Raw genomic sequence first — 12,561 nt, forward strand, 5'->3', positions numbered from 1 at the left:
AATTGACATCATGCAATGCTTTATTACAGTTATAACTCTTGCATGAAAAAGCAAGAAAATATTATTTGTGAATAAAGAATTTAAATATAGAAAATAGAGAAACTTCTAGAAGTAGAATACATATTACACACCAAAATAATGCAGAATAACCTCCATCTCACTCAAAACACACAGAAATGCCTTTATAAAATATTATGTCTGGCCCAGCCAGTGTAGCTCATGGCTGACCGTAAACCCATGAACCAGGAGTTCATGGTTCGATTCCCAGTAAGGGGTCATGCGGAAGGCAGTCAATCAACGATTCTCTCTCATCATTGATGTTTCTCTCCCTCTTCCTTCCTCTTTCTGAAATAAAAAAAAAAAAATTTTTAAAGAGAATCCTATATAATAAAAGAGTAATATGCAAATTAACCATCACTCCGCAACAAAGCTGGTGGCGCCCATAGTGCCAGGGCGGGACGCTGGCGTCGTCGCCCTGGTGACGATGCCAGCCAAGGCCATAGAGAGAGGAAGGGCTGACGACAGAACACTGGGCCGCTGGGCCCGGGGCAGTTAGGGGTGACAAAGCCTGCAGGGGAAGACAGTTAGGGGTGACCAGGTTATTTGTAGTGGCAAAAGCAAGCTACAAATAACCTGTGTAGTGTGGCTTCATCTTTGTAAAATGTGTGTGTGGGGGGGGGGGGGGGCGGGGGAAGGGTGCTGTGTCTATTTGTGAGTGCAGAGAAAGATAGGTAAGCATTCCTATGAAGTTTTAAAATTACCTCAGGTGTTTAGAGGAATATTATTAACTCTTCCTTCGTATGTCTTCGAATTGTTTCACTTATTTAAAAACAACACATAATGCTTTGATTTTTTAAAAATATGTGATAATCAAAGTTTTAAAAATATATCAACATTTTTATGGTTATGTTTTGCTATAACTAAAAAATTAAAGTTGTCCAAAATTAAATGCAAACATTTTGTTTTTTAGGATATCATGGTATGGGTATACGATCCAGAAAATGCTGACACAAATGAGTTGCATTTGAATGCAGTTGCGCCATCACTAGTAGGTGGAAACATTATCATAGATAAAATAATATGCTACATTTCTTTTTTAAGGGCTGTGAATAATTTATTTTAAGTGGCCCAGAACTAACTAAATACATTTTAATTATCCATTAAGTTGAGTTTGTGCTCTATCTCTACAATTATAAATTTTCCTTTAGAATTCTTTCCTGAGCAATTTTTTTTTTTTGCATTTTCTATGCACCTCTTATTCATGAAGAAGCTGATCTTTAAAGTGCCTTATAGGTATTCATTGAACATCTATCTTGAAATCATGTTTCAAAAACCTGTTCAGTCTCTTATTGAGTTAGAGGTGGGTTGAGGTTCAAAATGCGTTAAAAATTGGGGATTATTTACAGTTCAGCCAGAGATGTTTATGGAAGAGAATGAAGAATGAAGAGTCGCGATAGTTAAGACTTGGGTATCTCTTGGGCACATTGCACATTGGCTGATGAAAACCCAAACAGACAATTTACATTTTGCTAAAATTAGTTTGTGGATGATTTATCAAAATTGTAGCATTAAAACAATTCCTCAAACTACTCATGTGAAAACATCCTGATTTGATCATGGGTAGGCATCTTGGAGGCAGATACCTGACTTGAAACCTAGAATGTGAGTAGAGAAGAAAGGATATGAGAAGTTGCATAAGCAAAGACACAAAGGCATATATTTATGTTACAACTAGAAAAATACTTTAAAAAATAATAATGCAAAAGTTGACACTAGCACAGTGAAATTTATTCTGTTATACATTACCAATAATAGAGTTACTTGTCATAGTTCTTTTAGAAATCATTTTAGTAATATGTATCAATAATTTTTTAAGTATTTATAATTTTTGACCTAGTAATCACACTTCTAAGAATCTAATCAAAAGAGAAATAGTCCTGCCTGGCTGGCGTGGCTCAGTGGTTGAGAGTTTACCTATGGACCATGAGGTCAGGTCACAGTTTGATTCCCAGTCAGGGCACATGCCTGGGTTTCGGGCTCAATCCTCAGTAGGGAGCATGCAGGAGGCAACTATGAAATCTATGATTCTCTCACATGATTGATTTTTTTTCTCTCTCTCTCCTCTCCATTTCTCTCTCTCTCTCTCTCTCTCTCTCTCACACACACACACACACACACACACACAGAGAGAGAGAAAAAAATCTCACACACACACACACACACACACATACACATACACATATATATATATATATATATATATATATACACACAGAGAGAGAGAGAGAGAGAGAAATAGTCCTAATTGTGGAAAAGACTGTATATCATGGCAATAATATTAGCAATAGTGAAAATATAAAACTACCTAAATGTCCAATAGGGGATTGTTAAGTCAATGATGATAATTCACTCAGTGGAATATCATGCTATCATTTATATAGACTTCTGTTTATATAACATGAATATATAACAGTAGCCTACATTTGATAAATCCTAAGAAAATATACTAAATATGTTTTTATATTTTTGATAATTTCTATGTGGTAATTTTTCTATATTTATAAAATTACCTTTAATGACCATGAACCACCCTTTTTAAAAATATTTTTTTTATTTTATTGATTTTTTACAGAGAGGAGGGGAAAGGGATAGAGAGTTAGAAACATTGATGAAAGAGAAACATTGATCAGCTGCCTCCTGCACACTCCCTACTGGAGATATGCCCGCAACCAAGGTACATGCCCTTGACCGGAATCGAACCAGGGACCCTTCAGTCTGCAGGCTGACACTCTATCCATTGAGCCAAATGGGTTAGGGCATGAACCACTCCTTTAATGAAAAATGTTTTTAAGTTTGTGGACATGATTGTCCTAACTTTTTCTTGGCCTGTCCTATTCTCTATCATCTTGTTGTATGTGTTGTTTATTATATTTTATTTCCATCTTATCCAAGCTACATTAAGAATGTTTCATTTACTTTTTGCCTTTACAGTTATATGAAAGATTGCTATGCTTAAAATTCTGAATAGTGAATATGATTTTCAGAAACAAAAGGAAAATATATATTATTCTTTATGTACCAGGCAAACCTATATTTCTCTATCAAAATCATTAAATGTGTATTCTTCAGGGAAGCCTTCCCTGACCACCATATGTACTCTTCAAAACTAGGTTAAATCCTCCTATTGGGTAACCCTATAGTCCCAATGACGAGACCCTTACTGACGCTCATCATGGCAACCTCAAAGGCTCCTTTGTAGGTGGTTGACATCTATACTAATAATAGAGGAATATGCAAATTGTCCAGGACACTGTCACACAACGACCAATCAGGATGGGGGCAGGGCGGTGGCAGAGAGCTCTCAGCATGCCTGTGCTGGGGGTCTGAAGGGCATGGAGAGGAAGGGACAGCAGATAGGCAGTTAGGGGGATCAGGCCAGGAGGGGAGAGCTGATAGGCAGTTAGGGGAATCAGGCCGGTAGGAGGTGGCAGTTAGGCAGTTAGGGCAATCAGGCCAGGAGGGGAGAGCAGTAAGGCAGTTAGGGGAATCAGGCCAGGATGGGGGAGAAGTTAGGCAGTTAGGGGGACCAGGCCGGCAGGGAAGCAGTTAGGGGCATCAGGCAGGCAGGCAGGTGAGTGGTTAGGAGCCAGTGGTTCCGGATTGCGAGAGGGATCCTGGATTGGAGAGGGTGCAGGCCGGGCTGAGGAACCCTCCCCCCCCACATGAATTTCATGCACCAGGCCTCTAATATTTCTAGAAAATTAAACAGGAGCATTATCGGAGGATTAGGGCAGAAGGGAGCTATGGAATTCTAGACTGACCCTCATTATCTGACTTTTTAATTCTAGGGATTCCCCATAATAAAACTATTGCCTCTTCTAAAAATACCTTATTAGGGATAATTCCAGTCAATTCAACTTATCCTTAAATCTCTTGAGAAAAAGAGGGAGCATGTCATATTTGTCTGTTACTAAGAGAATTTTTCTTAAACTCTCCAGATATCATTTGAAATCTTCCTTGAAAGAGTATGTTGCTTTGAAGGCAACTCATGTAGAAATAATTTTAACAGATACGTTTTAGAAGCTCCATTATGTATTCTATTGATAGTAAAATTAAGGGTATTTATTTAGGGGTCCTTATAGTCTCAGTTCATTCAGTATTCTGATTGTGCATAGTATATTCAACATATTGGAAATTGTATTATGATTTCATTATAATTCATAAAATTCTAATGGGGCGGGGGGGTCAAATGGTAGAAAAAAAAGAAACCTGCACATTGAAAATGAGGTAAATTTATAAAGTGTCTTAACTAAAATAATTGATTCAATATAACATGATGTAATTTCCAAGTAAATTTGGCTATGAAAAGAGTAAAAATAATTTTTTTTTTTTTTTTTACAGAATTCCTTTGTACTTACAAAGCAGATGGCCACTTTGGGACAGAGGCCAGCCATATATACATTTCTGAAGAGAAGAGTTTATTTTCCAGATGAAAAACTGAAGGATGGGTATTTAATTTTTAAAATTTCAAATATAAAATTAATCTATATAATTCAGTAAAATAAGTATCGGAGACTTAAAGCAAAAGAGGTTTAAAACCCTAGCAAAATTTCATGGAATATCTTATGTGTAACTTCCAAGTAGATTATTTTATGATACAAAAAAAAAAAGTAATAATGAGACCTAGTTACCAACTCAGAAATTGCCAGTCACACTCCTGGATTATAGTCTCACAATTTATATTAAAAGCTAAACTTTCAGGATGGTGGCACATTCTGGCAATACCTCAAAACTAGAGGCCCGGTGCATGAAATTCATGCACTCAGAGGGAGGGGTGTCCCCTCAGCCCAGCCTGCCCCCTCTCGCAATCCAGGAGCCCTTGTGGGATGTCTGACTGCCTAAGCGGGCCTAAGCTGTCAGTTGGACATCCTCAGCGCTGCAGCAGAGACAGGAGAGGATCCTATTACCACTGCTGCACTTACTAGCTGTGAGGCTGGCTTCTGGCTGAGTGGTGCTCCTCATGTGGGAGCACACTGACCACCAGGGGGCAGCTCCTGCATTGAGCTTCTGCCCCCTGGTGGTCAGTGTGCATCATAGAGACCAGTCGTTCCACTGTTTGATCAATTTGCATATTAGCCTTTTATTATGTAGGATGTTTTCTACTGATGTCACAGTTGTGCCACCACATACACATAAGTGCACATCACAAATTCCACTTGAGAAGTAAAATCTGTTACTGTTAAGTTGGCAAGTTATCATGGGGTTTAGACAGCCTTTCTTAATCTGTTGAACCACCTAGGCACAGGTCAAGGAGCTCATAACTGAAAGATACAATATGTACTTCTAATATGATGTTGAATAGTGGTAGTAAGAGGAGACATTTTGCTTCGTTCCTATTATTAGGAGGAAAGGCTATAGTTTCTCATCATTATGTTCTTGGTACGCTTTTTGTAGATGCTTCTTTATCAAGTTGAGGCAGTTCCCCTCTGTTGCTAGTTTTCTGAGAGTTTTTATCATGAATGAGTGGTGGATTTTGTCAAATGCTTTTTATCCCATTTATTGATATGATTATATACTTTTTCTTACTTAATCTGTTGATGTGATAGATTACATTAGTTGATTTTTAAATGTGGAACCATATATGCATAACTGGAAAAAGTCCCATTTGGTCACAATACATAATTATTTTTACACACTGTTGGATTCAAAATGTCTGTAGCTTTATCTGTGATGTGTTTACCTGATTGTGGTATTAGGGTAATATTGGCCTCATGAAATGAGTTGGGAAATATTCCCTCTGCTTTTATTTTCTGGAAGAGATTGTAGAGAATTGGCATAACTTGTTCCTTAAATGTTAGAATTCACCAGTGAACTGATCTGGGCCTGGTGCTTTTTGTTTTGGAAGGTTAATAATTATTTATCAATTTTCTTTAATAGATATATCCCTATTCACATTATCTATTTCTCCCTGTGTGATTTTTGGTAGGTTGTCTTTCAATTGGTCCATTTCATCTAATTATCAAATTTATGGACATAGAACTGTTCATAGTATTATTTTTTATCTTTTAATGCCAATGCAATCAATAATGATGGCCTCACTTTCATCTGTGATATTAGTATATTGTGTCCTTTCTCTTTTTTTCTTAGCTCAACTAGAAAGTTTATCAAGTTTATTGAACTTTACAAAGAACCAGCTTTTCTTATTGATTTTCTCCATTGTTTTTGTGCCGGGGGTTCTTGTCCCAGCCTTACAAAGAGTTCAGCAATCTGGAGAAAGGGGCTGATGCATAGATTAAGAAGGATTCCAAAGGTGAAAGGTAATTTTGAAAGGCATTGGGGGTCAGAGGAGCTTCAGCTGAAGGAGCTAGAAGACTACCTCCTTGTCTAGGACCCTTGCTTTTATTAACACAATTTGTCCTAAGGCAAGGTGGAGACATACACTTCAAAGGGTAAGGTTTCAAAGGGTAGGGTTCAGAAGCATTGTCAGTTTGGGGAATAGCCTACAGCTGTTCAGGTGTTTGGCCAACAGGAGGCAATAAAATGCCCTGAGCTGTCTGGCAGCTGACGATTATCCTACTCAGGTTTGGGGGAGATGCTTTTTAGCCATCCCAGATGATTCAGCCCTGCTGACATGCTGGAATTGGCTTCCGGCATTTTTGTTTTCAATTTATTGATTTGTGCTCTAATTTTTATTATTTTTCTTCTTCTTTTTTTAGGTTTATAATGCTTTTCTTTCTCTAGTTCCCTAAGGTGGAAATTTAGATTATTTATTTTAGATCTTTTTTCTTTTCTAATACAAGCATTTGATGCTATAAATTTCCCTCTAAGCACTGCTTTCACTTCATTCCCCAAATTTTGGTAAGTTGTATTTTCATTTAGTTTGAACTACTTAAAATTTCACTTGAGATTTCTTTCTTAACTATGTGTTATTTTAAAGTGTACTGTTTAATCTCCAAATGCTTGGGGATTTTTTTTAGCTATCTTTTTGTTATTCTAGTTTAACTGTATTGTGTTTTAAGAGCTGACCTTATAATTTCTATTTTTTTAAATATTTTTTTATTGATTTTTAGAGAGAGAGGAAGGAAGAGGGAGATAGAAATATCGATGAGTGAGAGAAACATCAACTGGCTGCCTCCAGCATGCCCCATACTGGGGAATAAGCCAGCAACCCGGGCATGTGGCCTGACTAGGAATTGAACCAATAACCTCTTGGTGCATGGGACCATGCTCAGTCCACTGAGCCACACCAGCTGGCGGACTTCTATTTTGTAAAATTTCTTAAGGTGTGTTTTATGACCCAGGATATGGTCTATCTTGGTGAACGTCATATTTGAGCTTGAGAAGAATGTATATTCTGCTGTTGTTGGATGAAGTAGTCTTTAAACCAATTAGATCAGTTGGTTGATGGTGTTGTTCCTTCAACTATGTCTTTACTGATTTTCTGCCTTCTAGATCTGTCCATTACTGACAGAGGGAATTGGAAGTCTCTATACTAGTGGATTTTTCTATTTTTCCTTGCATTCTCTATGATTTAGTAAGACATACATCTGGCAAAACTAGTTTTTATATATTTTTTATTTTTTCTGTCGGTGGGAAAAAAATGGCAGTTAAAAAACGTTATGTATTTATTGATTTGGAAGCGGAAGAGAAACATGAATGATGAGAATCATGGATCAGCTGCCTCCTGCACGCCCTCTACTGGATGGGGATGGAGCCTGCAACCTGGACATGTGCCCTGACCAGGAAAGGAAGTGGGACCTCTTGGTTCATAGGCCGACGCTCTAACCATTGAACAACACCGGCCAGGGCTGCAACATTTTTTTTTTTTAATCTGCCCTCCCCTCTCCTCCCCCATGCTTGTCTCCAAGACCTGAAACTGTGGCAAAACTAGTTTTTAAAAGCACAGGAATGTGGACACAAATGCAAACAAAAAATAGGCCTGTAGTGGGGAGGGAGAGACATTAACTTTCCACAGTATTGGTATGTTCTGAATCTGGATCTGGGTGACTACTACACAGGTAGGTGTTCACCTTAGTATGAGATTATTATAGCCAGTGGACAATGGAACAAAATGGTACTGGTGATTTTTTTTTGTGTGTGTAATTGAACTTGAAACAGATGTTAGAGTCAGAATCAGAGTTGCACTGATTTTCATGGTGGCGTGGTTAGGGCATAGAGGTTTGATGGTAACCCTACAATTACTCCAACATGGGGTCCTCTTGACCCGGGAAGACCTCATTTTGAGTGGGCAGAATGCCATCACCACCAACCCAAGTGTGTGTTGATTGAGGAAATAGGAAACTAAAGAAGACTTACTGACCATTCTGCAGCCTGATGTGTCTGGATGGGCCTGCTGAGAAACGCTCCTCAGAACTTTCCCTGACTTCTAAGATATATGTCCGAGTGCTGGTTTCCACAAATTCCTCATGTGTCCACTTCAAAAGATAAGACCCAGCCCTGTCAAATTTTAGAATACCAAGAAAAAAGGGGAAGACCCTAAAAGCGTATGGAAAGGCAAGTCATTTAAGTAACAAGGACCAATGTGTCATTCTCATTAGTAATTCTCCCTAAATACAAACAGACTGGAGAAAATGCTGTCCAGGCTCTGAAGTCTCTGCCCAGACAAACTATCAAACAAAAGTGTTAAAGATATTTTGGGATTTCAGGATCTCAAAAAATTTATTTTCAGATGCACTTGGACAAAGAGTACTTACTGAAGAATATGTGTTAGCAAAACAAGATCAAAGTATTAGATCCAGTAAATGGGTGCTTCAACCCAGAGAGAAGCGAAGGGAAATCCCAGCAAACAAGTGCTAGATTACCTCTGCGTTCACTCCATGGAAACCACGATGAAGGGCCATTTCAGCTACCTGTTGGAAAAGTTAGAACACTAAACAAATTTTCAAAATAAAACATTAACTCTGGGGAAAATATTGTAAATATACATTTATCAAAGAAAACAATCTTAGTATAATAACTGGCTCAGTAGTAAACAATATATACATATTAATAACAATATAAACACCATAGATTTAGCTAAACATTGTGACATTTGAAAGGAAAGATGTTGCATCAGTAGGTATACGCTATGAGAGATACAGTTTCATCTGTCATATAAGAAGCCAATGTGTAAAAATCATATTAAGAAGCAGTATAAGAATATTTGTTTGAGAATATGAAGGAGCATTAAGAGTCAAGACTGTTCTCCTTCACCCAGCCAGTGTCGCTCAGTGGTTGAGCGTCAGCCTATGAACCAGGAGGTCATGGTTCAATTCCTGGTCAAGGCACATGCCCAGGTTGTGGGCTTGATCCCCAGTAGGGTGCGTGCAGAAGGCAGCGAATTGATGATTCTCTCTCATCATGGATGTTTCTAGCTCTACCTCTTCCTTCTACTCTGAAATCAATAAAAACATTTATTTTTTTAAAAAAAGATTGTTCTCCTTTGGGAACAAGAGTGAAGAATGAGGAGAAATGGGTAGCATTTAATGCTATTTGATTTATTTTACCCAGGTTTATGTTGATAAAAATTTTTTAAAAGTTTTAAAGATGATAAATGCCAACACTCTGCAAGATGGATGGGAGAGGAGAGACCATTTAATTCTTATCTTTTCTGTTCTCTTCTTAGGGCCTGGCATATCTCAGTACCAATGGCAGCAAATGATATAGCAAAAGATATCAGAGGAAATCAGGTGTCTTTTCAAGATTGCTTTGTTGCAGATATCCTTTTCCTGATGGGTTTTCCTTGGTTGATAATCCCTGAGATTCCTGGCTTTTTACCAATCTCTTCACCGCTTGGTAGTCAGTTAATGACAGTCTGGGATGCCTGTGTTCCATCATCTATTGTCCTGGTAGCCAATATGGAGACCTTTCAAACCAACGATTCATTTCGCACTTGGACCAGAATCAGAGTGCCTCCAAGCATCCTGACTGACAAAGAAAGAAGCAATGTGTCTGATGTGACCCTATCCCATGATGGAATATTTTTTTTAATAAATGGTATCCTCTATCTAAAAAATTTGACCACGTTTGCAAAACTGGGAAGCAAGGAAAATCTTCCTGAAGGTGGAATTATTGGCATTACAACAAGAAAATGGTGTTGGATGGACTATTTATTGAAGGTTAGTAAAATATTATACATATGTATTTACACTTACACATTTAAATATTCACCATACCTTTTAGTTCAGTGAAATATTAGATTACCCTCTGCAGTTTTTTTTGCAAAATTATTTTACATGGCTGAAAATAGCTCTATCTTCCTGACCTAACTTCTCAGCGCCCTTTACAGAGCTGTACCTCCGACAACAGAGAATAAAATGAATCTTGTGTATTATTGCACAGTGTTACTTAGTTATATTATGAGAGTTTTGTTTTGTCTTGTCATGGGCAAAAGATCAAAAAGTTATTTTCCGCAAACAAAAATTCCCATGTGCTCTCAAAAATGAATTAACTCTTTAATTTCCGACAATAGAGTGAATAAGATATCCTTAAGCTAGAGCATTACAAAACACCTGAAATGCTGCATAAAAAATTTTAAACTTCTCTAGGCACATAACTGAGCTTCTGTGGAAGTAAGGAAAATTCCAAGAGGAAAGTGGAGTCCTGTAGCACTAATTCAGAGACATAAGCAAATGCCAAAATCTCGGCTTCCGAGGCCAGTGCTGGTCCCAAGCATTTAGACATCTGGTACTTAAACACAAAGGCTGGGACCTGAGCAAGGAGGGCATCTGCTAATTTTTTGCATAAAAGAGGAACCTTCCAAAATTTCCCAACATAATTAAATGTATCTCCACTTTAACTCTTAAAAGGCCAGAAAAAGTCTTGTCTTTGGAATTCATGACCAAAAAGCAACCGACATGGACTTTGGGGCCCAAATTTACAGTGGGCCAAGAAATATCGAGCCTAGTACCAGGCAGAAGCAAACACAAATCCCTTTTGGAGGAACAAACCATAAAGTTAGGCTTTGAAAACTTTTCACAAATAATATTCTGGCAGAATTGAGCTCATATTCAAAAATGGCAAAATATATGAAGAAGATGTCACAGGAGTCAGCACAAACAATAAAGAGCAGAATCATTCCTGCAAGGACATCAGATGTTGGGACTGACAGATATGACATATTTTTCCTGGATTTAAATAAATTGAAAAAGAAAATAGAAAACATTTTTTAAAAAGTCTATCAAATAGCAAGGTAATTAGTAATACTAAAAGCAAGGAATTCATTATCATAAAATTTAGGATAGTAGTTATCCTGAAAGTAAAGATGTAGTGATTGGGAAACAGTATGAGGGGCATTTGGGAGTTCTGACAAGATTCTATTTGTTAGACTCTGCTTTGTGATAAATCTTTCAGCTATATATATTTCCATTTGGTCCATTTCTATATGTGAATTCTATTTCAAAATATATTAATATATAAGAATTAATGTTGAAATATGACATTTGATGTAGTAAACTTACTATTATTATTATTAAAATTAATAATAACTGAAATATAAAATTCAATGGAAAGTTTAAATAGAAGATTGGATACAACAAAAATAATTAAATTGTAAATTAGATAAGAAATTAAACAAAATGAAAAGATGAGAGAAAAAGGGATGGAAAACAAACAGAGTAGAAGAGAGAGATGAATGGAAAAGAGAAAATCCAATATATAATCTAACCAGAATTCCAAAATAAAAGATTAGATAAAATGGGAAAGAGCTGAGAATTTTTCAGAGTTAAGTAAAGATATCAATATTCAATCCTGAAATAGTAATAAATTCTGATTGATATAGGAAAAAAGAGAGCCCACTGAGACACAAAATAATGATATTGCATGGTATCAGAAACTAATAAGAGATATAAAAAATATTCAAACAGAAAATACAAATTATAAACAAAGACAATACAACAATTGGATGAGATGAATGGAAGTCAGAAGATTGTGAAATACTTAAATAACTGAGAGCCCTAACCGGTTTGGCTCAGTGGATAGAGCATCGGCCTATGGACTGAAAGGTCCCAGGTTCGATTCTGGTCAAGGGCATGTACCTTGGTTACGGGCACATCCCCAGTAGGAGGTGTGCAGGAGGCAGCTGATCGATGTTTCTCTCTCATTGATATTTCTAACTTTCTATCCCACTCCCTTCCTCTCTGTAAAAAATCAATAAAATATATTTTTTAAAAAATAACTGAGATAAAGTTCATATTGGCCCTCAGGGTGGGGCAAAAGTAGGCTTACAGTTGTTTGTGTAGAAAAGATACAATAATTAATGAATAATACAAGAATAAACTCTATGTTTTGCATACAACTATAAACCTACCGTAATTTTGCCCAACCCTGTATTTATCCTGTAGAGGTTCAGCTGAGCTTCTTGGATTTGGGGGATTATGTATTTTATTAATTTTGGGATGTTGTCAGAGCAGGATCTAATTCTCATGGGAGAGCTTACTCCTAAATCCTGCTCATAGCACTAATTGTGAGAGCACTCACTGCTCTATTCTGCCAACTGGTCCAAGTGTGGGAGTACAGGTCCTAACCCTGCCCTACTATGCTAACTATTGGGTCCAAGCCCCT

At 37.2% G+C, this 12,561-nt stretch overlaps 1 protein-coding gene across 1 annotated transcript in view; it reads left to right on the forward strand.

The window, feature by feature from the left end:
• Window positions 1-12,561, forward strand: part of CATSPERE (catsper channel auxiliary subunit epsilon) — a 79,146-nt gene that overhangs the window by 15,410 nt on the left and 51,175 nt on the right. The window contains exons 7-9 of the mRNA XM_054713085.1: window positions 971-1,048; window positions 4,402-4,508; window positions 9,626-10,118. Of these exons, the coding sequence (XP_054569060.1) occupies window positions 971-1,048; window positions 4,402-4,508; window positions 9,626-10,118 (678 nt within the window). The remainder of the gene's footprint in view (window positions 1-970; window positions 1,049-4,401; window positions 4,509-9,625; window positions 10,119-12,561) is intronic.

The sequence above is a fragment of the Eptesicus fuscus genome, chromosome 24 (genome assembly GCF_027574615.1).
Source record: "Eptesicus fuscus isolate TK198812 chromosome 24, DD_ASM_mEF_20220401, whole genome shotgun sequence".
Classification (NCBI taxonomy): domain Eukaryota; kingdom Metazoa; phylum Chordata; class Mammalia; order Chiroptera; family Vespertilionidae; genus Eptesicus; species Eptesicus fuscus.